The 26589-nt window shown below is 42.0% G+C and overlaps 2 protein-coding genes across 2 annotated transcripts; both read right to left on the bottom strand.

The window, feature by feature from the left end:
* Nucleotides 1-4310: 4310 nt before the first annotated feature.
* On the bottom strand, nt 4311-6792 carry LOC128688175 (adenylate cyclase, terminal-differentiation specific-like). Its single transcript, XM_053775885.2, has 3 exons — nt 6563-6792; nt 4874-5994; nt 4311-4773 (listed from the first exon to the last, which is right to left on the bottom strand). The coding sequence occupies exons 1-3, from the start codon at nt 6569-6571 to the stop codon at nt 4593-4595; spliced, it is 1311 nt and encodes a 436-aa protein (XP_053631860.2). The 5' UTR covers nt 6572-6792; the 3' UTR covers nt 4311-4592.
* Nucleotides 6793-23408: 16616 nt separating this feature from the next.
* LOC128688305 (cuticle protein AMP4-like) lies at nt 23409-26141 on the bottom strand. Its single transcript, XM_070086666.1, has 3 exons — nt 26008-26141; nt 25109-25305; nt 23409-24206 (listed from the first exon to the last, which is right to left on the bottom strand). Exons 1-3 carry the CDS (start codon nt 26014-26016, stop codon nt 24116-24118), a joined length of 297 nt encoding a protein of 98 aa, XP_069942767.1. The 5' UTR covers nt 26017-26141; the 3' UTR covers nt 23409-24115.
* Nucleotides 26142-26589: the final 448 nt, after the last annotated feature.

The raw sequence follows: 26589 nt of genomic DNA, 5'->3' as shown, positions 1-26589 counted from the left end.
CTGTACATTTTAATGTCTATCCTACACTTGAACAAATACTGCTGTTGTTTGTGTTCCTCAGGAACAGATAAAATTTATAATTACGAAACGTTAATTTGCAAAGTAAGAACATAATCACTACATGATGATAATCAAAAACTTAAACGAGTAAAAAGTTAAGGAAAGACGAAGTACAAATATAATATTCTCATACCGACAATGTGAACAGATAAAGTACTCTTCTGTGTGCTCATAAGCGTCTTAAGACAGTGAGCAGAGAGGACGGAGTACCTATTAGTCTCAGCTCCTTGTCTTTGAGATAATCAATAATAGTTATAATAATAACCATTAATTTTTAAAAGGGTGGGCCGGTGAGCCAGCTGAAAGCCTCAGTCAGGTGACCAAAACCTCCAGTGGCGGGTCATTATATGACTGAGACCCGTTTGTTAGGAAACACTTGTCCTGTTTCTTAACAAACCTTACCTAACCTAACCGTGTCTCTGAGGAGTAACTGACCAGGGCTGTGGAAGCGATGTCCCTAGTTGGGGTTTTCTCCCTCAAAGGCGTGTGTCCTGATGTCCAGAAACTAATGTTTGCCCCAACAATTGTCCAATTCTCAATTATACGCTGAGATGGTTAGAAACTCGAGTTCTGAGCTGCCGTCAGCGGGTCGGGTCACCAGTGTCTACGTGATACTGAAATTCACGACAGCGGCGGTGAATAAAATAATTAAGTAAATTTTCTAGTTTAATCACAGCGAGTATAATTTATTAGAACATTTCCCAGTCACTGTTATGTTCGAACATTTCCCAGTCACTGTTATGTTCGAACATTTCCCAGTCACTGTTATGTTCGAACATTTCTCAGTCACTGTTATGTTCGAACATTTCCCAGTCATTGTTATGTTAGAACATTTCTTAGTCACTGTTATGTTCGAACATTTCCCAGTCACTGTTATGTTCGAACATTTCTCAGTCACTGTTATGTTCGAACATTTCCCAGTCACTGTTATGTTAGAACATTTCCCAGTCACTGTTATGTTAGAACATTTCTTAGTCACTGCTATGTTCGAACATTTCCCAGTCACTGTTATGTTCGAACATTTCCCAGTCACTGCTATGTTCGAACATTTCTCAGTCACTGTTATGTTCGAACATTTCCCAGTCACTGTTATGTTAGAACATTTCTTAGTTACTGTTATGTTCGAACATTTCCCAGTCACTGTTATGTTCGAACATTTCCCAGTCACTTTTATGTTCGAACATTTCTTAGTTACTGTTATGTTCGAACATTTCCCAGTCACTGCTATGTTCGAACATTTCCCAGTCACTGCTATGTTCGAACATTTCTTAGTCACTGTTATGTTCGAACATTTCCCAGTCACTGTTATGTTAGAACATTTCTTAGTTACTGTTATGTTCGAACATCTCTCAGTCACTGTTATGTTCGAACATTTCCCAGTCACTGCTATGTTCGAACATTTCTCAGTCACTGTTATGTTCGAACATTTCCCAGTCACTGTTATGTTAGAACATTTCTTAGTTACTGTTATGTTCGAACATTTCCCAGTCACTGTTATGTTAGAACATTTCTTAGTTACTGTTATGTTCGAACATTTCCCAGTCACTTTTATGTTCGAACATTTCCCAGTCACTGCTATGTTCGAACATTTCTTAGTCACTGTTATGTTCGAACATTTCCCAGTCACTGTTATGTTAGAACATTTCTTAGTTACTGTTATGTTCGAACATTTCCCAGTCACTGTTATGTTCGAACATTTCCCAGTCACTTTATGTTCGAACATTTCTTAGTTACTGTTATGTTCGAACATTTCCCAGTCACTGCTATGTTCGAACATTTCTTAGTCACTGTTATGTTCGAACATTTCCCAGTCACTGTTATGTTCGAACATTTCCCAGTCACTGCTATGTTCGAACATTTCTTAGTCACTGTTATGTTCGAACATTTCCCAGTCACTGCTATGTTCGAACATTTCTTAGTCACTGTTATGTTCGAACATTTCTTAGTCACTGTTATGTTCGAACATTTCCCAGTCACTGCTATGTTCGAACATTTCTTAGTCACTGTTATGTTCGAACATTTCCCAGTCACTGTTATGTTAGAACATTTCTTAGTTACTGTTATGTTCGAACATCTCTCAGTCACTGTTATGTTAGAACATTTCCCAGTCACTGCTATGTTCGAACATTTCTTAGTCACTGTTATGTTCGAACATTTCCCAGTCACTGTTATGTTCGAACATTTCCCAGTCACTGTTATGTTCGAACATTTCTTAGTCACTGTTATGTTCGAACACTTCTCAGTCACTGCTATGTTCAAACATTTCTCAGTCACTGCTATGTTCGAACATTTCTCAGTCACTGCTATGTTCAAACATTTCTCAGTCACTGCTATGTTCGAACATTTCTCAGTCACTGCTATGTTCAAACATATCTCAGCCACTGTTATTTTCGAACATTTCTCAGTCACTACTATGTTCGAACATTTCTCAGTCACTGTTATGTTCGAACATTTCTCAGTCACTGCTATGTTCAAACATTTCTCAGTCACTGCTATGTTCGAACATTTCTCAGTCACTGCTATGTTCAAACATTTCTCAGTCACTGCTATGTTCAAACATTTCTCAGTCACTGCTGTGTTCGAACATTTCTCTGTCACTGTTATGTTCAAACATTTCTCAGTCACTGCTATGTTCGAACATTTCTCAGTCACTGCTATGTTCGAACATTTCTCAGTCACTGCTATGTTCGAACATTTCTCAGTTTCTGCTATGTTCAAACATTTCTCAGTCACTGTTATGTTCGAACATTTCTCAGTCACTGCTATGTTCGAACATTTCTCAGTCACTGTTATGTTCGAACATTTCTCAGTCACTGTTATGTTCGAACATTTCTCAGTCACTGTTATGTTCGAACATTTCCCAGTCACTGTTATGTTAGAACATTTCCCAGTCACTGTTATGTTAGAACATTTCTTAGTCACTGATATGTTCGAACATTTCCCAGTCACTGTTATGTTCGAACATTTCCCAGTCACTGTTATGTTCGAACATTTCTCAGTCACTGTTATGTTCGAACATTTCCCAGTCACTGTTATGTTAGAACATTTCTTAGTTACTGTTATGTTCGAACATTTCCCAGTCACTTTTATGTTCGAACATTTCCCAGTCACTGCTATGTTCGAACATTTCTTAGTCACTGTTATGTTCGAACATTTCCCAGTCACTGTTATGTTAGAACATTTCTTAGTCACTGTTATGTTCGAACATTTCCCAGTCACTGTTATGTTCGAACATTTCCCAGTCACTGTTATGTTCGAACATTTCTTAGTCACTGTTATGTTCGAACACTTCTCAGTCACTGCTCTGTTCAAACATTTCTCAGTCACTGCTATGTTCGAACATTTCTCAGTCACTGCTATGTTCAAACATTTCTCAGTCACTGCTATGTTCGAACATTTCTCAGTCACTGCTATGTTCAAACATTTCTCAGCCACTGTTATTTTCGAACATTTCTCAGTCACTACTATGTTCGAACATTTCTCAGTCACTGTTATGTTCGAACATTTCCCAGTCACTGCTATGTTCGAACATTTCTCAGTCACTGCTATGTTCGAACATTTCTCAGTCACTGCTATGTTCGAACATTTTTAACATGGTGAAACTTAGCCAAGCCTTCTCGTGTACATCTTAAAGATCACTTTGTGTTCTGCGGTTCTTATATAATAAAACATATGCTTCGTGGGGCGAAACGTTTCCTCAATAATATATCCTACCACCGCCCGTGTGTTGTATTTCACACTCGTCGGTATTTTAACCATCTACGCTTCTAGGCCCGGTGGCCTGGTGGCTAAAGCTTCCGCTTCACACACGGAGGGCCCGGGTTCGATTCCCGGCGGGTGGAAATTCCGACACGTTTCCTTACACCTGTTGTCCTGTTCACCTAGCAGCAAATAGGTACCTGGGTGTTAGTCGACTGGTGTGGGTCGCATCCTGGGGGACAAGATTAAGGACCCCAATGGAAATAAGTTAGACAGTCCTCGATGACGCACTGACTTTCTTGGGTTATCCTGGGTGGCTAACCCTCCAGGGTTAAAAATCCGAACGAAATCTTATCTTATCTTATCTTGTCTCGATATTCCTCCAGGTTTCTTCCATGGAATATAGTTCAATCTGTTTTAGAAACTGTATGTATCCCCGACATATATTGGATGACCTTTTTTCATGTTTACTGGAGAAGGTTTTTTTTTTTTTACCAGGTTTTGGAAAAATAATCAGGTACTCCATTATTTTGTATAAGTATTTTCTCGTTCATGTTTTGCTATGATTGTAAGACACTGCTAGAGACGACACTGAACAACCTAGTAATAACTTATATAAAAGCGGAAGTCAAAACATGTGAAAAGTGACAGTACATTGTTATATTACGTATTTTATTAATGTCTTTTGGTAGTGATTTTAAAGAAGTGGAAGTCAATTCAGAAAGTGAGCTGAATTCCACCTTAGGACTTCCTTCCTTTCTTGTGGTAGCGTCGGGAAGTGAGTTGGGAAGTTTTTTTTTATAAGACCTTCGAAGTTTCTGACGTCGGTAAGATCAGAAGTTCTGGTGGCCTCCACTAGCTTCAAGAGCGCGCTGCTCTTCGGCGAAGCGGATTTGCTCGATGGCGTGGGCCGGGAGCGGATGGGGCGTAGGGATCAATGGAGACTCAGCCCGGTAGCCATTCTCGTCGGCAATGTAGTGAACTTCAGCGAAGGTGCCGTCTGGGAGAGGAAATCTGAGGGGGGAAAATAAAATATGTGTAAGTAATGGGTCCAGAAGAAATGGAGAGAGAGAGAGAGAGAGAGAGAGAGAGAGACATAATTAAGAGTTCTCACCTGTACGATCCTTCCACGATGCTTTGGCCCTCAGAACCTCTGCTGCCGACGGCGTTCACGCTGATCGCGTTCTCAGACTCGAACTCGTAGTTGAAGTTCCCATCTTCGGGGTTCTGGCGATCATCTCGTAGGATAGCGATGTTTGGCTGACCCAAGCCGACGGTTGGATGATCCACCGGGGACAGGTGGTTTTCCTGGCTGTGTCGATCCAGTGATGTCTGTCGAACGAACTGATCCTGTGGACTGGCCAGAGGCTGTCGGTGAATGACTGGGGGCTGTGGGGTGACCTGAGTATGCTGGCTAAATTGGGGCTGTCGACTAAACTGAGGATGTCGGCTGACCAGCGGCTGAAAGGTAGACTGAGAATGTCTATTAATGTGCGGCTGTTGGCTGGATTGAGGTTGAGGACTATCTAATAGATGGTGGTTGATTTGAGGCTGTCGGTTGACTTGTGGTTGTCGAATGATTGGAGGCTGTTGATTGATCTGAGGCTGTCGACTGACTAAAGACTGTTGGCTGCCTTGAGGTTGTTGAGTAATTTGAAGCTGTTGATTTATCTGGGGCTGTCGATTAAACTGGCGCCGTCGAGTGATCTGAGGCTGTCGGCTGCTCTGCAAAGGTTGACTGACCTGAGGCTGTCGACTAGCTTCAGGATGCTGACTGAACTCCTCTTGTTGATTCAGATGGGGATGTGTAATAAACTGAGGCTGTCGAGTGATCGACGGCTGTTGGCTGACGAGAGGCTGTTGAGTGACTTGCAAATGTTGATTAATCTGATGCTGTCTATTAAATTCAGGATGTCGACTGAACTCTTCTTGCTGATTCAAATGGGAAAGCTGGCTAAATGGAGACTGTTGATTTATCTGTTGCTGTTGACTGAGGGGAGACTGTCGATTAAACGAATCCTGTTCAATCAGTTGAGGCCGTCTAGTGACCAGGCGCCGTCGACTGGTCAAACGCTGCTGCTGTTGACCAACCTGAGGCTGGATTTGGACCTGATCTTGAAGACCGAACTGGTCCTGCAGACCGATCTGTCTACCCCGGCCTCGACGACCGACACCTCTTCCTCGGTCGATCTGAGGTTCAGCAACGATCACTGCGACGACACACACGACGATCACCTGGAAACGACAAGGATGAGAGAGAGAGAGAGACTAAAACCGCACAGGTTATACACAATGCCTGATCCCTGAAGGGAGGTTCCTTGATGCTAGTGACGAGGCTCTTGATCTTTGTAAGGGCTTGTACCTGTGCTCCTCCAGTTCCTTGAATCAACCGTGAGTGGCTTCCGTTCCCTCAGGCGCTTTATAACCCCTAAGGGTTCAGCACTCCACCACGAAATATCATAATGATGATGATGATGATGATGATGATGATAATAATAATAATAATAATAATAATAATAATAATAATGTTAATAATAATAATAATAATGTTAATAATAATAATAATAATGTTAATAATAATAATAATAATAATAATAATAATAATAATAATAATAATAATAATAATAATAATAATAATAGTAATAATAATCATGTAAAGTGCCTGAGGAATAGGTGGTAATCAGGGTTGATCCGAGAAAGGGAAGACTAGCTCCGGTTCCTCATATCAAGAACCTTTTAACAGGCATCAGTATACCCCACTGGAGAGTGTCTTCATAAGACTCCCAGAGGCTCTTGTACTTACGAGTTTCATGGTGAGGGTAAGTACTTGACACTGTCGCTGAGAGCGAGACGGTTGAGGTGGGGACTGTCAGGATGCGTTCTAGTGACTGACACTGTCGCTGAGAGTGAGACGGTAAGGAGGTGGGACAGTGTCAGAACGCGTGTGAGTGCTTGACACTGTCGCTGAGAGTGAGACGGTAAGGAGGTGGGACAGTGTCAGAACGCGTGTGAGTGCTTGACACTGTCGCTGAGAGTGAGACGGTAGAGGGCCGGACAGTGTCATATATACCCCCTCCAGCACACTTAATTGGCATCTCAACAAGGACCCTCACTGGAGCCTTCCAATTGTTCGCGTGGGAGTTACCTTGTGCCTTTGTAAGCGAGTACTGCTCAGGTGGGTTTTTAGGATCGGTGCCGTTAGAATCTGAGCCGTTTTTAATGCAGCTGATTCGCTGTGGGTGCCGTTACCTTTCGTGCGGTAAACCAACCTTCGATTGCTAGGACCTCCCATCTTCAGTTTACAACATGGAACAGTGTTTCTTAAAAACTACAAAAACTCAAATCAACACCTAAGAATGCTGGTGCTTTGATCACCCAACACAATAGCATATTCAGTTTGCTGAGAAGTTGATAGCGTTTTCCGTTTCTTTGTGAATGCTGTTACCTTCCCTGCTATTAGTAACATTGCTGACTCGGGGCACGAGACTTTAGTGATCGTATAATGACCCTTATAAATCAGGGTGCCTTCTGTTGTCTGTCTTTTTTTTTCCGGAGGGTTTTCCACTGTCTGAGCAATTGGAAGAATGCTCATCATTCTGTCTGTTGCGCTATTACGGGTATGTATGCTGCTCGTTTCTGTTGAAAGAGTCCCGTTATTTTTAACATGGTTCCTGATATGTACTGTTGATTATTTTTTCGTAGGTGGCGTTATTAACGTTGCCGTTCAGATAGTGTATTTTTTTCTGAATTGATTCCGTGACTGACAGGACCATGGGAAGTAGTGAATGTTGAGGTGTCGTTTTTATGAGAAATGATTGAGTCCTTATCTAATTTCGTTTTATTCGGGGATCGTGCTCGAATTCCTGGGCCTTGACCCTTGAGGGGAAGTTTTTCGATGTACCTTCCATGAAGGAGGCGCCTCAAGGCACCTCCACCCCATGATGGAAATGCCCTTCTCAACCTTAGATCAGACATGATTTCCTCCTAGTCAAGAGGCGTTGTATGAGCCTTCTGGGCTTAGCGCGGAGCTTAATTAATCTGCCCTATAAATGGGTCCCTCCTGTACTTCAACGCAGTCATTTCATAAGTACTGTATTCTTTTTTTTTCCCTGAAGGAATCTTGCTTTAGGGGTTAAAAGGTGTTACATTTATGTTCATCAGTGTCACGAATGCACCCTCAGGTTATCCCTTCCATATGACTACTGGAATAAGTTCACTGTTCACTCGTAGTTCCCCTTCTTTTCACTACCTTTCTTTTGGTATGGTACACCTGGTCTTCCTTCCCTGTCATCTTCGACTCCAGTGACCACTAACGGTTCTTGCGGACTCTGCTCGCCTTTTTCAGGCTTTTTGGAAATAATTTTTATCGTGGGGATAATTTCTCTTCCTCTGGTGAGTTTCTCAGCGCCTGCGTACACTACCGTGGGAGCCTCCGTGTCTCGGACAGGTCTTCGTCGAGTATAAATATGGTAAAAGTAAGCCTTGACGAGTTGGCCTTTTACTACTCTGCCGCATGACGTCTCTCTGTCTCTCTTTCTTATTCATTTGGAGTAGACTCATGTTTATCTATCCTAGGTAACTGCTTATGGTGTGTGTACTCACCTAGTTGTGGTTGCAGGGGCCGAGCCATAGCTCCTGGCCCCGCCTCTTCACTAATCGCTACTGGGTCACTCTTCCTGCTCCATGAATTTTATCATACCTCTTCTATGTGTTTGTTTGTGTGTGTGTGTGTGTGTGTGTGTGTGTGTGTGTGTGTGTGTGTGAGCGAGAGTGCGTGTGCTCGTCTGTGTGGTCTTAGAGAGAATACCCAGAAAACGGATGGAGATATTTGACTGTAATTGGGTGGGAACCTGTGTTGCTGGGGAGGAGTAAATGATTCTGTTCCGGAGGTCGAGCCCACACACACACACTCTCCTGTGATTGTGCTGCTGTTATACCCAGGTAACTCAGTGATTATTGCAGGGAAAGGTGTGCGCTCCTAGTGTTGCTATTACCCTACTAGCAGTAATTTCCTTGCTATTACAAATATTACTATTATTGATGCTGTTGTTGTTGTTGTCAGTATAGTTATTATTATTATTGCTTTATTTTTATTATTTTTATAGTTATCATTATTGCCATTCTAACTTTTCTTCTCCTTCTTCTTCTTCTTCTTCTTCTTCTTCTTCTTCTTCTTCTTCTTCTTCTTCTTCTTCTTCTTCTTATTATTATTATTATTATTATTATTATTATTATTATTATTGTTATTGTTGTTGTTGTTGTTGTTGTTGTTGTTGTTGTTGTTGTTGTTGTTGTTGTTGTTGTTGTTGTTGTTGTTGTTGTTGTTGTTGTTGTTGTCGCTGCTGTTGTTGTTGTCGTTGTCAGTGTTGTTGTCGATGTTTCCTGCCTTCCTGATGTTGTTCTCGCCGCTCCGGTCTGTCGTATGTGTGAGTTTTCGGCGTAACATGTTTTTATTCGTAATTACGGCAACGATTGTGGTGTGGTGGTTATGATAGTGAGGAATAGTGGTAATTATGGTGGTTATGGTAGTGGGGAACAGTGGTAGTTATGGTGGTTATGGTAGAGGGAAATAGTGGTAGTTATGGTAGTGGGGAACAGTTATAGTTGTGGTAGTTATGGTAGTTTGGAATAGTGGTAGTAATGATGGGGATTGTGGTAGTTATGGTAGTGAGGAGTAGTGGTAGTTATGGTGGTGATTATGGTGGGTATGGTAGTAGGGAATAGTAGTGGTTGGGGTAGTGAGGAATAATGGTGGTAATCATGGTAATTGTGGTGGTTATGGTGGAGGGAAATAGTGGTGATTGTGGTGGTTATGGTAAGGGAATAGTGGTAGTTATGGTGGGAAAGGTGGTTATAGTAGAGGGAATGCTTGTTCGTAATGGTAGTGATGGTGGTGGTGTTGAAAAAAGTCACAATACAATGATTAGGCCCTTGATCATGACCAAGTCTTGGACCATGACCAGGTCCCTGACCATGACCAGGTTCCGGACCATGACCAGGTCCTTGACCATAATTAAATCCAGTACCATTTTCAGTTGGGGTGGTGGTAGTGGTGGTGGTAGTAGTAGTAGTAGTAGTAGTAGTAGTAGTAGTAGTAGTAGTAGTAGTAGTAGTAGTAGTAATGGTAGTAGTAGCAGTAGTGGCAATATTTATCACTGTATTCACGTGTTCCACCCACTGAGAGGGTAAAGTCATGTAGTAATATGAACAGTAGTTGTTGTGGCAATGAGAAGTCTCTCCCTCTCTCTCTCTCTTTCTCTACATCTAAGATGAACACGGTCTCACCTTGGGAAGGACCTACATAAAGTAATACAGAAAAAACAGCACTTACTGCTTCAAGTTTTACGACATCAAATCGTCCTTCAATGAAGGAGGGAGAGAACAGCTCTGAGCTCACCATGATACGCAGCTGGAATGAAGTTTAAAGCTAGGAAAAAATAAAATGGACCTCAAGCTCTCAGTACCTCACTTTCGCCCTTCACCGCCGTCTGCCAAAAACCCAGGATTGGAGTCTTCATCCCCTCCTCCTCCTTGACAATTGGGCCAAGGTTCAGAGTCAGGGAGGGGATTCTTGGTCCCCTTCCCCAATGATACCGAGAAAACTAACTACACCACTGACAGATTTAACACATGTGTGTATGCGCTGATAACACTCAATGTGCGGTTGATGGCGTCTTGTTCAGAAGACGTTTCGTGCCCCGGGGACTCCATCGACTGATGAAGTTTCTAATGGGCGAAACGTCTTCTCACTAAAAACCGCAACTAAGTCGTATCTAATACCATAAATATCCAGGGATATTACATGCTTAATGGTAGCTTCGTGTGATTTTCCTTCATAACAAATAAACTAATAAGTGTAGCAGTAATACATAGTGTGGACGTAATATTAATATCAGCAGTAGTAATAGAAGTAGCGACAGCAGTAGTTGTAGTGTAAGTAGCAGTAGTTGTAGTGTAAGTAGCAGTAGTTGTAGTGTAAGTAGCAGTAGTTGTAGTGTAAGTAGCAGTAGTTGTAGTGTAAGTAGCAGTAGTTGTAGTGTAATTAGCAGTAGTTGTAGTGTAAGTAGCAGTAGTTGTAGTGTAAGTAGCAGTAGTTGTAGTGTAATTAGCAGTAGTTGTAGTGTAAGTAGCAGTAGTTGTAGTGTAAGTAGCAGTAGTTGTAGTGTAAGTAGCAGTAGTTGTAGTGTAAGTAGCAGTAGTTGTAGTGTAAGTAGCAGTAGTTGTAGTGTAAGTAGCAGTAGTTGTAGTGTAAGTAGCGGTAGTTGTAGTGTAAGTAGCAGTAGTTGTAGTGTAAGTAGCAGTAGTTGTAGTGTAAGTAGCAGTAGTTGTAGTGTAAGTAGCAGTAGTTGTAGTGTAAGTAGCAGTAGTTGTAGTGTAAGTAGCAGTAGTTGTAGTGTAAGTAGCAGTAGTTGTAGTGTAAGTAGCAGTAGTTGTAGTAATAAAAGAGACAACAGTAGCCATAGTCGTAGAAGCAACAGCGATAACATCAGCAGTGGTAGCAGTGTAAAATTACTAGTAATAACATTATAACTAGTAGCAGAAGTTGGAAACAGTGATAACGATCAATGAATGAAATTACAAGTCATGTTTAAATAAACATTACTGAAAGAGAGGGGGAGGATACTTGTATGTTTCGTGACGAAAATGCTTTCAAATGACCTGATGTAGGTAACAGGTTTTTAGCTTGTCAATAAAGTTAGGAATCCTTAACCTGTATATAGCTTGTCAATAAAGTTAGGAATCCTTAACCTGTATATAGCTTGTCAATAAAGCTAGGAATCCTTAACCTGTATATAGCTTGTCAATAAAGTTAGGAATCCTTAACCTGTATATAGCTTGTCAATAAAGTTAGGGATCCTTAACCTGTATATAGCTTGTCAATAAAGTTAGGAATCCTTAACCTGTATATAGCTTGTCAATAAAGTTAGGAATCCTTAACCTGTATATAGCTTGTCAATAAAGTTAGGAATCCTTAACCTGTATATAGCTTGTCAATAAAGTTAGGAATCCTTAACCTGTATATAGCTTGTCAATAAAGCTAGGAATCCTTAACCTGTATATAGCTTGTCAATAAAGTTAGGAATCCTTAACCTATATATAGCTTGTCAATAAAGCTAGGAATCCTTAACCTGTATATAGCTTGTCAATAAAGTTAGGGATCCTTAACCTGTATATAGCTTGTCAATAAAGTTAGGAATCCTTAACCTATATATAGCTTGTCAATAAAGTTAGAATCCTTAACCTGTATATAGCTTGTCAATAAAGTTAGGAATCCTTAACCTGTATATAGCTTGTCAATAAAGTTAGGAATCCTTAACCTGTATATAGCTTGTCAATAAAGCTAGGAATCCTTAACCTGTATATAGCTTGTCAATAAAGTTAGGAATCCTTAACCTATATATAGCTTGTCAATAAAGCTAGGAATCCTTAACCTGTATATAGCTTGTCAATAAAGTTAGGGATCCTTAACCTGTATATAGCTTGTCAATAAAGTTAGGAATCCTTAACCTATATATAGCTTGTCAATAAAGTTAGGAATCCTTAACCTGTATATAGCTTGTCAATAAAGTTAGGAATCCTTAACCTGTATAAAGCTTGTCAATTTAGGAATCCTTAACCTGTATATAGCTTGTCAATAAAGCTAGGAATCCTTAACCTGTATATAGCTTGTCAATAAAGTTAGGAATCCTTAACCTATATATAGCTTGTCAATAAAGCTAGGAATCCTTAACCTGTATATAGCTTGTCAATAAAGTTAGGGATCCTTAACCTGTATATAGCTTGTCAATAAAGTTAGGAATCCTTAACCTGTATATAGCTTGTCAATAAAGTTAGGAATCCTTAACCTGTATATAGCTTGTCAATAAAGTTAGGAATCCTTAACCTGTATATAGCTTGTCAATAAAGTTAGGAATCCTTAACCTGTATATAGCTTGCCAATAAAGTTAGGAATCCTTAACCTGTATATAGCTTGTCAATAAAGTTAGCAATCCTTAACCTGTATATAGCTTGTCAATAAAGTTAGGGATCCTTAACCTGTATATAGCTTGTCAATAAAGTTAGGGATCCTTGACCTGTATATAGCTTGTCAATAAAGGTAGGAATCCTTAACCTGTATATAGCTTGTCAATAAAGCTAGGAATCCTTAACCTGTATATAGCTTGTCAATAAAGTTAGGGATCCTTAACCTGTATATAGCTTGTCAATAAAGTTAGGGATCCTTAACCTGTATATAGCTTGTCAATAAAGTTAGGGATCCTTAACCTGTATATAACTTGTCAATAAAGGTAGGAATCCTTAACCTGTATATAGCTTGTCAATAAAGCTAGGAATCCTTAACCTGTATACAGCTTGTCAATAAAGTTAGGGATCCTTAACCTGTATATAGCTTGTCAATAAAGTTAGGGATCCTTAACCTGTATATAGCTTGTCAATAAAGTTAGGGATCCTTAACCTGTATATAGCTTGTCAATAAAGGTAGGAATCCTTAACCTGTATATAGCTTGTCAATAAAGCTAGGAATCCTTAACCTGTATACAGCTTGTCAATAAAGCTAGGGATCCTTAACCTAACCTTGTCAAACCCTGTGTAGAGAGAGAGAGAGAGAGAGAGAGAGAGAGAGAGAGAAAGAGTAAGAGAGAGAGAGAGAGAGAGAGAGAGAGAGAGAGAGAGAGAGAGAGAGAGAGAGAGAGAGAGAGAGAGAGAGAGAGAGAGAGAGAGAGAGAGAGAGAGAGAGAGAGAGAGAGAGAGAGAGAGAGAGAGAGAGAGAGAGAGAGAGAGAGAGAGAGAGAGAGATAATGACATAGCACCAGCTATCTAAACAACAAAAAAACCGTATATATATAGTTTTTAACTCAAGCAGTGGAAAAAACGTGAATAATAAGTAGAAGGCGGGAAGATGACAGCTAATTTTCCTATCCAGTGACTGGCAGGAGAATCTCAGAGGAGCAGCCAGCCAAGGTCTGCCATTACTGTGTGTAGCATTCACTCTCAGCAGCACATCACAGAGATGAGCTAAAACCCAGTTAGGTTTACCTTTTATGCAGAAGGTCGTTCATAATCCTGTAGGAGGAGGAGGAGGAGCAGCAGAAACAGCAGCAGCAGGAACAGCAGCAGCAGGAACAGCAGCAGCAGGAGAATGTTGAGGAGAAGGAAGAGGAGTAACCTGAAACAACATATATGAGAAGGTCTTACGGTTCGTATCGAGGTCAACTGATGAGAGAATCAGCATTAATGTAAGGAGAGTAAAGCAGAAGGTTCTCTCCCCCTTACCTCCCCCTCTCCTTACCACCTCTGGCCATACTGTTGGCTTCAAAAACTGGATGAAGATATTTCTAATGCTGCTGTTGTTGTTGTTGCTGCTGCTGGCTTTTAAAGAGGGTATGACCCCCCTTCCTCTCTCTCTCTCTTTCAGTACTCCCATAATCATTACTTATCTGTCTTGTCCAGCCTGATATCTCATTATTGTTGTTGCTGTTATTATTATTATTATTATTATTATTATTATTATTATTATTATTATTATTATTATTATTATTATTATTATAATTTTATTACTATAAGTATTATTAGAAGCAGCAGTTTTTAATACACGTGCCGTCTCCCACTGAGGCAGGGTGACCCGAGAAAGAAGAAAAACTTTAAGCATCACTCACTCCATCACCGTATCTTTTGTCACTTATTGTCACGTGTTTTGAAATTATTAAGAATATTTTTAAATAAATATTTAATATTAAATTTTTTAGCATATAGGTTTTTTCAATATTTTATTTACGTAAGTTATTAACATAAGTTTGTTTTTATGAGCGTGGGAAATATTGTTTATGAATTTATAAACCCAATTTATTTATATATATATATATATATATATATATATATATATATATATATATATATATATATATATATATATATATATATATATATATATATATATATATATATATATATATATATATATATATATATATATATATATATATATATATATATCAATAACAACACTGCAACTGGCCGAGGATTCGAACCCATGTCGTTTTGGGCCTGCTTTATGGTGAGCAAAAATCACATGACGCCTTAACCCACCACAAGGCAGGCCCAAAACGACATGAGTTCGAATCCTCGGCCAGTCACAATGTTGTTATTGATTCACTATCACTTGTTCGTGGTCACATATAAATTCATTTATTTATTTATTGCTGAAGATTTTGTCTTTAGTTGGAGGGATGTTCACTTGCAAGTTGAGGGGAATATTATTGTGGTGAGTTGACGCAACACTCCTTGCTGGCCGTCTTGTTTGCATGACTGCTGAGTACACTCCGTGTGTGGTACTGTGCTTGTTAGACCAGGTTCTAGCTCCTGCTGCTGGTGAGTGGGGAGGGGATACCTGGAGAATACCTGGAGAGGGTTTTGGGGGTCAACGCCCCCGCGGCCAGGTCTGTGAAATGACGGGGGAGGGGGGCTTGTAGGAGTGAGTGGGTGAAGGGGTGAATGGGTTGGTAGGGTGAGTGGGGAAGGGGTGAAGGGGGTGGTAGGGTGAGTGGGGAAGGGGTGAAGGGGGTTGGTAGGGTGAGTGGGAAAGGGGTGAAAGGGTTGGTAGCGTGAGTGAGGAAGGGGTGAATGGGTTGGCAAAGTTAGTGGGGAAGGGGTGAGAGGGAATAGGTAGGGTGAGTGGGATGAGTGAGGAGGGGGAGAGGCAATGAGGGATGAGGGTGTGGGGTGACTGGGAAGGGAAGGGGGAAGGGGGAAGGGGGAAGGGGATGAGGGTGTTGATGGGGTGAGTGGGGAGAAAATGGAGGAGTGGAGGGAATAAGATGGAAGGATGGAGGGAAGATTGAAGAGAGAGAGAGAGAGAGAGAGAGAGAGAGAGAGAGAGAGAGAGAGAGGAATAAGTGTTCTCGGGGGAAGGGGGAGAGAAGAGATAGGGGAAGAGAAGGAATGGAAAGGAGGGAGGTGCATAGAGGAAGGTGAGGTGAACCACAGAAAGGTTGGGGAGGAGGGTGTGGAGCAGGGTGGGGAGGAGGGTGGGGAAGAGGGTGGGGAGGAGGGTGGGGAGGAGGGTGGGGAGGAGGGTGGGGAGGAGGGTAGGGAGAGTCACAAATGGATAGGGGACGGAAGCTTAAAATGAGGACTGGGAAAGAGGAAGAAATGGTGAGAGGGAGAAAGATGTGGGAGAAAGTGAGGAAGATTTACAATTGTGGTGATGGTGAGGTGTAGTGGTGGTGATGGTGAGTTGTAGTGGTGGTAATGGTGAGTTCTGATTGTGAGGTGTAGTGGTGGTGGTGAGTTGTAGTGGTGGTGATGGTGAGTTGTGATGGTGATAGTTGCTGTGATGGTGAGTTTCTGTGAGGGTGAGTTGTAGTTGTTGTGATGGTCAGTTGTAGTGGTGGGGATCGTGAGCTGTGATGGTGATGATAGTGAGTTGTGATGGCGAGTTGCAACGGTGGTGATGGTGGTGGTGTTGAAAGGCAACATTACCTGGTGAATAATGGTGTGACTCCTGTGAGTGTCTACTACCATGTGTGTGTATGTGCGTGTGTGTGTGTGTGTGTGTGTGTGTGTGTGTGTGTGTGTGTGTGTGTGTGTGTGTGTGTGTGTGTGTGTGTGTGTGTGTGTGTGTGTGTGTGTGTATGCCTTCTGTTACCTTGTCTTAGAGCTCCAGTAGGTTTGTGACTCGGGACTGTCAACTCGTGTTGCCGTGCTGGTTGTTACGTGTGAACCCGCAACTTTCTAGGTGCTACACCACTTGTCTAGTAGGTAAGTAAGGAAGTACACAGAAATAAGGTTACAAAATTTATCATATATAGTTACTAACATATGTGCAAATTACTTAGGATAACCCCTCAAAAAAGTCAGTGACTTATTTCTATTGGGATCCTTGTTAATTCCACTGAGGTCCTTGTTATTTCCATTGTGGGTCCTTGTTATTTCCACTGAGGTCCTTGTTATTTCCATTGAGGTCCTTGTTATTTCCATTGAGGTCCTTGTTAATTCCACTGAGGTCCTTGTTATTTCCATTGAGGTCCTTGTTATTTCCATTGAGGTCCTTGTTATTTCCATTGAGGTCCTTGTTATTTCCATTGAGGTCCTTGTTATTTCCATTGAGGTCCTTGTTATTTCCATTGAGGTCCTTGTTATTTCCATTGAGGTCCTTGTTATTTCCATTGGGGTCCTTGTTATTTCCATTGAGGTCCTTGTTATTTCCATTGAGGTCCTTGTTATTTCCATTGACTGGGGTCCTTGTTATTTCCATTGGGGTCCTTGAAGTCCTTGTTATTTCCATTGAAGTCCTTGTTATTTCCACTGGGGTCCTTGTTATTTCCATTGAGGTCCTTGTTATTTCCATTGGGGTCCTTGTTATTTCCACTGAGGTCTTTGTTATTTCCACTGGGGTCCTTGTTATTTCCACTGGGGTCCTTGTTATTTCCATTGGGGTCCTTGCTATTTCCATTGAGGTCCTTGTTATTTCCACTGAGGTCCTTGTTATTTCCACTGGGGTCCTTGTTATTTCCACTGGGGTCCTTGTTATTTCCACTGGGGTCCTTGTTATTTCCATTGGGGTCCTTGTTAATTCCAGTGGGGTTCTGTCAACCTCCTCCATAACTTTACATAGCATAAGAAATGTCGCCTATCTGGTATTGAGTCGTATAAGAGTCTCAAGCACCATGGGACCTTCCATGGTTGTTGTCCTGGTCATGTCATCTAAGGAAACAATAGTCTCTGCTGTTTCTCTTAACTTCCAGTTTTTCGTGAAGAGTTTCACGGTGCCCACACCACCGTTTTCTTTCCATTCTCATTGAGCAGGAATACCTCTAATAATAATAATAATAATGATAATAATAATAATAATAATTATTATTATTATTATTATTATTATTATTTCTACAAGTACATGATACAACCTATCTTAGTTTCCATGGTTGTAATGACATTGTCCTTGTGCCCTTTTGTTTATGTTGTTATTTAACAGTCCGTCTTTGTTTATATGTATAAGTCTCATAAGTGAGACAGATAGTTAACTGGTTTTGGAAGGAGGGGGTAATCGATGAAGCAGGTGTAATTATCATTTCTCCCGTAATTACCTCTTAGTAGCAAGAGGATTAGGTTAGGAAAGATTTTTCATTAAGATTTGTCATTGCGGTCTTCTTTGCCCTTCACCAATCTTCATGACTTTGCACTTGGTGGGTTTGAACTCCAGGAGATAGTTGCTGGACCAGGTCTGCAGCCTGTCCAGATCCCTTTGTAGTTCTGCCTGGTCCTCGTCCGGCTGAATTCTTCTCATCAACTTCACGTAATCTGCAAACAGGGACACTGCTGAGTCTATTCCTTCCGTCATGTCGCTCACAAATACCAGAAACAGCACTGGTCCAAGGACTGACCCCTATTTAAGCCCCGCTCGCCACAGGCGCCCACTCTGACACCTCGCCACGTACCATGACTCGTTGTTGTCTTCCTGACAGGTATTCCCTGATCCATTGTAGTGCCTTCCCTGTTATCCCTGCCTGATCCTCCAGCTTTTGCACTAATCTCTTGTGTTGAACTGTGTCAAACGCCTTCTTACAGTCCAAGAAAATGCAATCTACCCACCCCTCTTTCTCTCTCTTGTTTTATTGCTGTCACCCTGTAATAGAACTCCAGTAGGTTTGTGACACAGGATTTCCCGTCCCTGAAAACGTGCTGGCTGTCGTTGATAAGCTCATTCCTTTCTAGGTGCTCTTCCACTGATCCCCTGATAATCTTCTCCATGACTTTGCATACTATACATGTCAGTGACATTGGTCTGTAGTTTAATGCTTCGTGTCTGTCTCCTTTTTTAAAAACTGGAATTGCATTTGCTGTCTTCCATACCTCAGGTAGTCGCCCTCTTTCGAAAGGTATGTTGAAGATTGCTGTTAGTGGTACACATAGCACCTCTGCTCCCTCTATCATGACCCATGGAGAAGTGTTATCCGGCCCCATCGCCTATGAGGTATCTTTGAGATGTGTGTACTCACCTAATTGTATTCACCTAATTGTGGTTGCAGGGGTCGAGACTCAGCTCCTGGCTCTGACTCTTCACTGGTCGCTACTAGGTCCTCTCTCTCCTTGCTCCATGAGCTTTATCATACATCGTCTTAAAACTATGTATAGTTCCTTCCTCCACTACATCACTTCCAGACACCTCTACGACTAAAGAAATACTTCCTAACATCTCTTTGTGTGTGTGTGTGTGTGTGTGTGCTCACCTAGTTGTACTCACCTAGTTGAGGTTGCAGGGGTCGAGTCCAAGCTCCTGGCCCCGCCTCTTCACTGGTAGCTACTAGGTCACTCTCCCTGAACCTCTGCTTAAAGCTATGTATGGATCCTGTCTCCACTACATCGCTTCCCAAACTATTCCACTTCCTGACTACTCTGTGGCTGAAGAAATATTTCCTAACATCCCTGTGATTCATCTGTGTCTTCACCTTCCAACTGTGTCCCCTTGTTGCTGTGTCCCATCTCTGGAACATCCTGTCTTTGTCCACCTTGTCAATTCCTCTTAGTATTTTGTATGTCGTTATCATGTCCCCCCTATCTCTCCTGTCCTCAGTGTCGTCAGGTTGATTTCCCTTAACCTCTCCTCGTAGGACATACCTCTTAGCTCTGGAACTAGTCTTGTTGCAAACCTTTGCACTTTCTCTAGTTTCTCTACATGCTTGGCTAGGTGTGGGTTCCAAACTGGTGCCGCATACTCCAATATGGACCTAACGTAGACGGTGTACAGGGTCCTGAACGGAATGCTGTTCTGAGGTTTGCTAGGCGCCCATATGCTGCAGGAGTTATTTGGTTGATGTGCGCTTCAGGAGATGTGCCTGGTGTTATACTCACCCCAAGATCTTTTTTCTTGAGTGAGGTTTGTAGTCTCTGGCCCCCTAGACTGTATTCCGTCTGCGGTCTTCTTTGCCCTTCCCCAATCTTCATGACTTTGCACTTGGTGGGATTGAACTCCAGGAGCCAGTTGCTGGACCAGGTCTGCAGCCTGTCCAGATCCCTTTGTAGTTCTGCCTGGTCTTCGATCGAATGAATTCTTCTCATCAACTTCACGTCATCTGCAAACAGGGACACTTTGGAGTCTATTCCTTCCGTCATGTTGTTCACAAATACCAGAAACAGCACTGGTTCTAGGACTGACCCCTGTGGGACCCCGCTGGTGACAGGTGCCCACTCTGACACCTCGCCACGTACCATGACTCGCTGCTGTCTTCCTGACAAGTATTCCCTGATCCATTGTAGTGCCTTCCCTGTTATCCCTGCTTGGTCCTCCAGTTTTTGCACTAATCTCTTGTGTGGAACTGTGTCAAACGCCTTCTTGCAGTCCAAGAAAATGCAATCCACCCACCCCTCTCTCTCTTGTCTTACTGCTGTCACCATGTCATAGAACTTCAGTAGGTTTGTGACACAGGATTTCCCGTCCCTGAAACCATGTTGGCTGCTGTTGATGAGATCATTCCTTTCTAAGAAGGTGTTCCACCACTCTTCTCCTGATAATCTTCTCCATGACTTTGCATACCATACATGTCAGTGACACTCCTCCCATTGCCTCTCCCTCTGTGACTCTGGTTCCTGTGTGTACGTGGTCATTTTCTCCCTTGTTTTTTCCAGTGGCTCATGGTAGCATGGTTGTGCCTCTGCATTTGACCTGTCACCCTCTCCACCTGCACCCAGCTGCTCTCCCCTTTCACTCCTTGGCCCTTCTTGGCAGGTTGATATGACCTTAGCATAATTCATATCTCCTTCCTTCCTGTTCGGCCTCTCAGCTTCATATGCTGTGTCTTCTCTGGTCAATGTCCCTGTAACTTGCTTCAGCCTGTTTACCTCGTCTTCTAGGACCCTTATCCTGGTTACTGCAGTTTCGACTTGTGCCTCCCAATTCTTCTTCTTCTCCAACCTCTTTTCTAATTTCACAGAAAGCTGTCTCCATTTTTTCAGAAAGCTCTCCTAATTTTCTCTCCTACTCTTGTTCCATCCTTTTCCACTGCTCCTCCATCCACTCCTTCCTACCAGAACCATTCTCATCAGATCCCTGGTGTGTGTGTGTGTGTGTGTGTGTGTGTGTGTGTGTGTGGATGCGTAAGTACGTATCCACTCGTGTACGTGCTCATCCACGTACACGTCGCTCGTAAGAACTTACACTCCGTGTTGTTCCAGGAGTTCCGTGAATACGTGAGGAATTCAAGGCGGCGAGAAGCTCAAGGCTGCCAGGGATAAGGAGTGGAGGGGGATGGGAAGAAGAAGAAGCGGGGGGTAATGGGGGAAGGCGATGAGGGAGAATGAGGAGACGAACAAAGGAAGAGGTCTTCCCCCTCCCTGTCCAGCTCTCCCACCCTCCTTCTCTCCTCCCCAAGGAACAAAATATCAATTTGGCTGCGTACATCGTTAATCAGAAGGTTGCTAATACCTGTTGCAAGATATTCCAGGTATCCCCGTGTTGCAAGTTATCACTCAACAGCTATTATACCTCACGTAGTGCAACCTGCTTCCCTCCCAGCCATGGCAGAGCAAGTGTTTGGTGGGGTGGGGAAGGCGGAGGGTTGAGGAGGTGGGGAGAGAGATAGAGGAAGGGGAGGTGGGGGGGAGGGGTGAAAGGGCTTATATAATAACGAGTTTGTATACAAACTCAACATCCAGCCTGTTATTGTTTTGTTTTTCCCCTCAAAACTGAGAGGTAAAGCGCACCATTACCATTACTATATTTCCATTTTTTCCTTTCGTCTCCACTGTCCAAGAAATTGCTACTTTTTACTTTATCTGCGCAGGAAAGAATTACGAAGAAATTACAAGTTTTAAATTATCCTTAACTCATGGCAACTTACGTTTCCCATTTTCCCTTAACACATGGCAACTTACGTTTCCCATTTTCCCTTAACACATGGCAACTTACGTTTCCCATTTTCCCTTAACTCACGGCAACTTACGTTTCCCATTTTCCCTTAACTCATGGCAACTTACGTTTCCCATTTTTCCTTGTAAGTTCCCACGTTGACAATTTTATCTCATAAATATAGAAAATATTACTGCTACAGCTCCCTCTTTTTTTTATTGAAGTCCAGGAGATTACTAAAATTAAATAATCAGAAAAGTCAGTAGCAAAAAATCAATAAGGTAATGACAGAAGGAAAAAATAATCGAATATATATATATATATATATATATATATATATATATATATATATATATATATATATATATATATATATATATAAATATATATATATATATATATATATATATATATATATATTTATATATATATATATATCTATATATATATATATATATATATATATATGTATATATATATATGTGTGTGTGTGTGTGTGTGTGTGTGTGTGTGTGTGTGTGTGTGTGTGTGTGTGTGTGTGTGTGTGTGTGTGTGTGTGCGCTTACCTATATGTGGTTACAGGGGTCGAGTCATAGCTCCTACGCGTGATAATTATCATCTTAATCTACGTCTCGCTGAGATCACTATCAAATTATTTTGTGTTCTCATATATTCCTCAGTGTAAACAACGTCAACAATAATGTTAACTCAAGTACTATGGAACTATTATTTTTTTAGACTAGCTCTGAATGTCCCAAAATATTAATTGCGAGTTATTTTACCAAAGCGAGAATAATATGCAGTGTTGATTACTGCAGACTGACCACTGTTGTTGACCACTGTTGTTGACCACTGTTGTTGACAACTGCAGACTGACCACTGATGTTGACCACTGTTGTTGACCACTGTTGTTGACCACTGCAGACTGACCACTGATGTTGACCACTGTTGTTGACCACTGTTGTTGACAACTGCAGACTGACCACTGATGTTGACCACTGTTGCTGACCACTGTTGTTGACAACTGCAGACTGACCACTGATGTTGACCACTGTTGCTGACCACTGTTGTTGACAACTGCAGACTAACCACTGATGTTGACCACTGTTGTTGACCACTGTTGTTGACAACTGCAGACTGACCACTGTTGTTGCGTCTTTTGTTGGAGTCTTTGTGCTAACGAGTTTTGTGGCAAATTTTCCGTATGGGATTTTGTATTTTGTGGCCATCACTGCATTCATTGTTGATCTTCGTAATAGTATTGTTGTTGATTTTCGCTGTTGTTGCTGTTTTGTTGTTGTTTGTAGCTGTGGTTGCTGCTCTTCTCCACAATGTTTTTTTTTTCCTTGCTGTTTTACGTTGGTTTCGTTGTTGTCTCTTTAGTTTCGTTGCTGTTTTCGTTAGTTTTGTTATTGTTTTTACTCTTCTTGTTATTTGTGTTATTGTTATCGCTGTTGTTACTACATGTTGTTGGCATTGCTGTTATTACTGCGATTGTTCTTATTTCTGTTGTTACTGACAAAGTTGTTATCGCTGTTTCTGCTATTGTCGCTGCTGTTATTTTTGCTATTATCATTGTTTTCATTACCACTTCAATTGCATTAATAGGTAAGAACCTGAGATTAGCGAGATAGGGAAAAAGCGTGGAAGAGAAATGGGTCCTTACCTCGCTTGTCTCAGGTCCTCACCTCTTCAAGAGGTAAGAGCGTGAGACTAGCGAGGAAGGGAACAGAGAGCAATCCCCCCTTTTCTCATTATTTAAGAGCACCAGACTAGCTAGGAGGGGGAGACAAGGATAAAACACAAACAATTCTGTCAGGTGTTCATTGGAGCATTTATTACACAATTCAATCAAAAACAGACGAGGCTGGAAGGGTCCAGTTGGAGTATCTTGCGTGTCGGAGCTTCCAAGCTGCAGCCAGTAAGGGAATGTATGTACAGTATTCACAGGGTCCGAGGGAAGGAACTGGAGGGCCAGGGGAGTGGAGAGGAGACGAATTGGGAGGGGAGAGTTTAGTTGGTGAGGGGGATAAGGGTGAGACGTTGGGACAGGAGGGAAATTAGAGAGATAGGATTGGGAGAGAGGCGTGGTAGAGGGAGGACGATAGAAAATTCACATTGGTGTATAAAAAATATTGAAAGAAACACTGGAAACAGTTTTATCATCACTTGGTCGTTCAGCAATGGAGCTGAAGACCCGTGGGTGATGTTACCAGTGTTGGAGAGAGTGGGCGAGTGTTGGTGGGTTAGAGGGTGGGTGGGAAGGGGAAGGGGTGGAGGACTTGTGTGGAGTAGGAGGGAAGGAACTAAGAGAATGCGTGAAGGTGTGGGTTGGTGTGCATATGTGTGTAGGGGAACACTTGGGCTAGTATGAATGTGTGTAAGGGTTCATGTTTTGGGTATTCAGGTGTGTTTTAGAACAGGTTTGGGAATCAGGTGTGGTTGCCGGGGAATGGTTGGTAGTATCGTCGGGGTCAGATGTGTTGAGAGGCGTCACTAATCGTCCTCAGAACGAGCCTAAGAGCGTACGAATTTTACGCTTGGACGGTATCCATTCTCGTCAGCTTCGTAGACAACCTCCAAGTGCTGACCATTACCCAGGGGGAACCTGCACGATTATTATTATTATTATTATTATTATTATTATTATTATTATTATTATTATTATTATTATTATTATTATTATTATTATTACCACTGATGTAATCGTAAGTAAAAGGGAAGCGCATAACCCGTAGAGATTATTCAGCGCTTGGGGATTGGAAAGCAGGTTTGATCCGAGGAAAGGATAGATCCAACTCCTTTGATAAAGAGCCCTTCAGTGGCGTCAAGGGTGGACGAGGAGAGGTATGCATCACCTTCAAGCAGTCAGGTGGTCAGGTGAGGGAGATGGAACCTCGTGGGTGAGAGGAATAATCAGGTAGATATTTCAGGTGAGGTGGGCTGGTGAAATAGGTGAGGTGAGCAGGTGCAGTAGATAGGTGAGGTGAGCAGGTGAAATGGGTATGCCATGTGTATAGGTGAGGTGTGAGGGGGAGATGGACAGGGGAGGTGAACAGGTGAGGCAGGCAGGAGAGGTGAACAGGTATACTGGGCACAATAGGTGAACAGGGAAAGGTGAGGGAGGGAGGGAGAGAAGGAGGCAGTGAGAGTGCCACATTCCTGGCACTCCCCCAACCATCCTTCTGTCATAATCACCATGTTTTATGACCTTCACGTGAGCCAGGTGAAGGGCCAGAAGTGAAAGGCCAGAACGAAAGCTATCATTTCAGTCAAGAATAATTAAAACATACTAAAAAAAAAAGAATATTGATATTTATACATGATACTTCTTTGGATAACTTTCAACAGTTCCTCTAGCACGAACTTACAAAAATAAAAATTGAAACTTTGTTTACAGATATATACTGTTCTCAGTGAAAACAAATCTATCGTCGACCAATATCAGAAAAATGCGATAAAATATATAGAGCCCGGAGGCTCCAAGTTCTCAAATAGGCTGAAACTCACTTGAAGTTTCCATTGATGTTGCTCTGACCCTCGCTGCCAGGGGTGCCGAGAGCGTCTACTTTTATGCCAGTGTCGGTTTCGAAGCCGTACTTGAAGTGACCGTCGCCCTCGTTGATGTTCTCACTTCGGAGAGTCTGCGAGGTCTTGGGGTCCTGAGGACGAGCCAGAGCCACGACCACCAGGCAGGCCAGGAAGATCTACCCGGGGAGACACCAAGACTTGCTTGAAACATATTTACTGGGTTAATAAGACAGATAAGGTGTATATATATATATATATATATATAAATAGAGAGAGAGGGAGAGAGAGAGAGAGAGAGAGAGAGAGAGAGAGAGAGAGAGAGAGAGAGAGAGAGAGAGAGAGAGAGAGAGAGAGAGAGAGAGAGAGAGAGAGAGAGAGAGAGAGAGACCTGAGAGCCTTTAAATCTTCACGCTAATTGATGAAAATTCTGGCAAGCTAATGCAAATGAAGATATCCTTAAATAAGACATACATATATACCAAGGAAAATGATCTGTGGTGCAGGATAAACTAAACCGGTGAGTTAGGCCCAAAAAACAAGTGTTCTTTCTGTCGAATAAGCAGAATGATTTTTTTATGAAATATGCAAAAATCAATCAGAATATAACGATTATACATATATATATATATATATATATATATATATATATATATATATATATATATATATATATATATATATATATATATATATATATATAAAGCATATCCATGTTGAGAGAAGAAGAGACATAATCACTTGACTCCTGTGAGTTTCTGTTCAACATAAAGTTATTTAAAGTCATAAAAGAGCATCAGTGCTCAGGATTTGTCAAGGTTGATGAAATATCAACGCATTAAGATGTCAGGGAGATTGGATGCTGTTGTTGGGCTACTCACCAGCTTCATGTTGTCTGTAGAGGAGGTGGAGTTGTGTGTGGTGTTGAAGCCGCAACACCGGCTATATATACTCGAGTCCAAGAGGGTATTTCACAGCCCCTCTCCCCTCCAACCATGTCCCTCGACCATCCCCTGCCCCCTACGGTCCCTCCAACTTGGGTATGGAGGGCTCCCCTCTACAAGAATACCCTATCCAGCCCTCACCACCTCCCACACCACCTTAAAAGACTCGTCACCCCCGACCCATTATCTCTCTCACGCACACACACAGACACACACAGACACACACACACACACACAGACACACACACACACACACACACACACACACACACACACACACACACACACACACACACACACACACACACACACACACACTAAGGGGGTCTAAGGGCACCGGGGATGTCTTAAGACGCATCTTCAGTTGCTAAGCAGGTTCGTCTTCGCGAATACCAAATTTTTTTTAGCTTGTTCTCCGATGATGTCATTCTCGGTGAATTGCAGAAGACCTTAAACAGATGAGAAACAAACAGCAGCACCGGGGAAATCAACACAGCGATCAAATGCCGTTTTGTATAC

This window comes from Cherax quadricarinatus, chromosome 19 (genome assembly GCF_038502225.1).
Source record: "Cherax quadricarinatus isolate ZL_2023a chromosome 19, ASM3850222v1, whole genome shotgun sequence".
Classification (NCBI taxonomy): Eukaryota; Metazoa; Arthropoda; class Malacostraca; order Decapoda; family Parastacidae; genus Cherax; species Cherax quadricarinatus.
This window is presented reverse-complemented; position numbering and strand designations above follow the sequence as displayed.

Coding starts and splice junctions, on each gene's coding strand:
- LOC128688175 (XM_053775885.2), bottom strand. Junction 4,774..4,873: donor ATCGTGGAAGGATCGTACAG/GTGAGAACTCTT, acceptor TTCCCCCCTCAG/ATTTCCTCTCCCAGACGGCA.
- LOC128688305 (XM_070086666.1), bottom strand. Junction 24,207..25,108: donor AACATCAATGGAAACTTCAA/GTGAGTTTCAGC, acceptor ATAATCGTGCAG/GTTCCCCCTGGGTAATGGTC.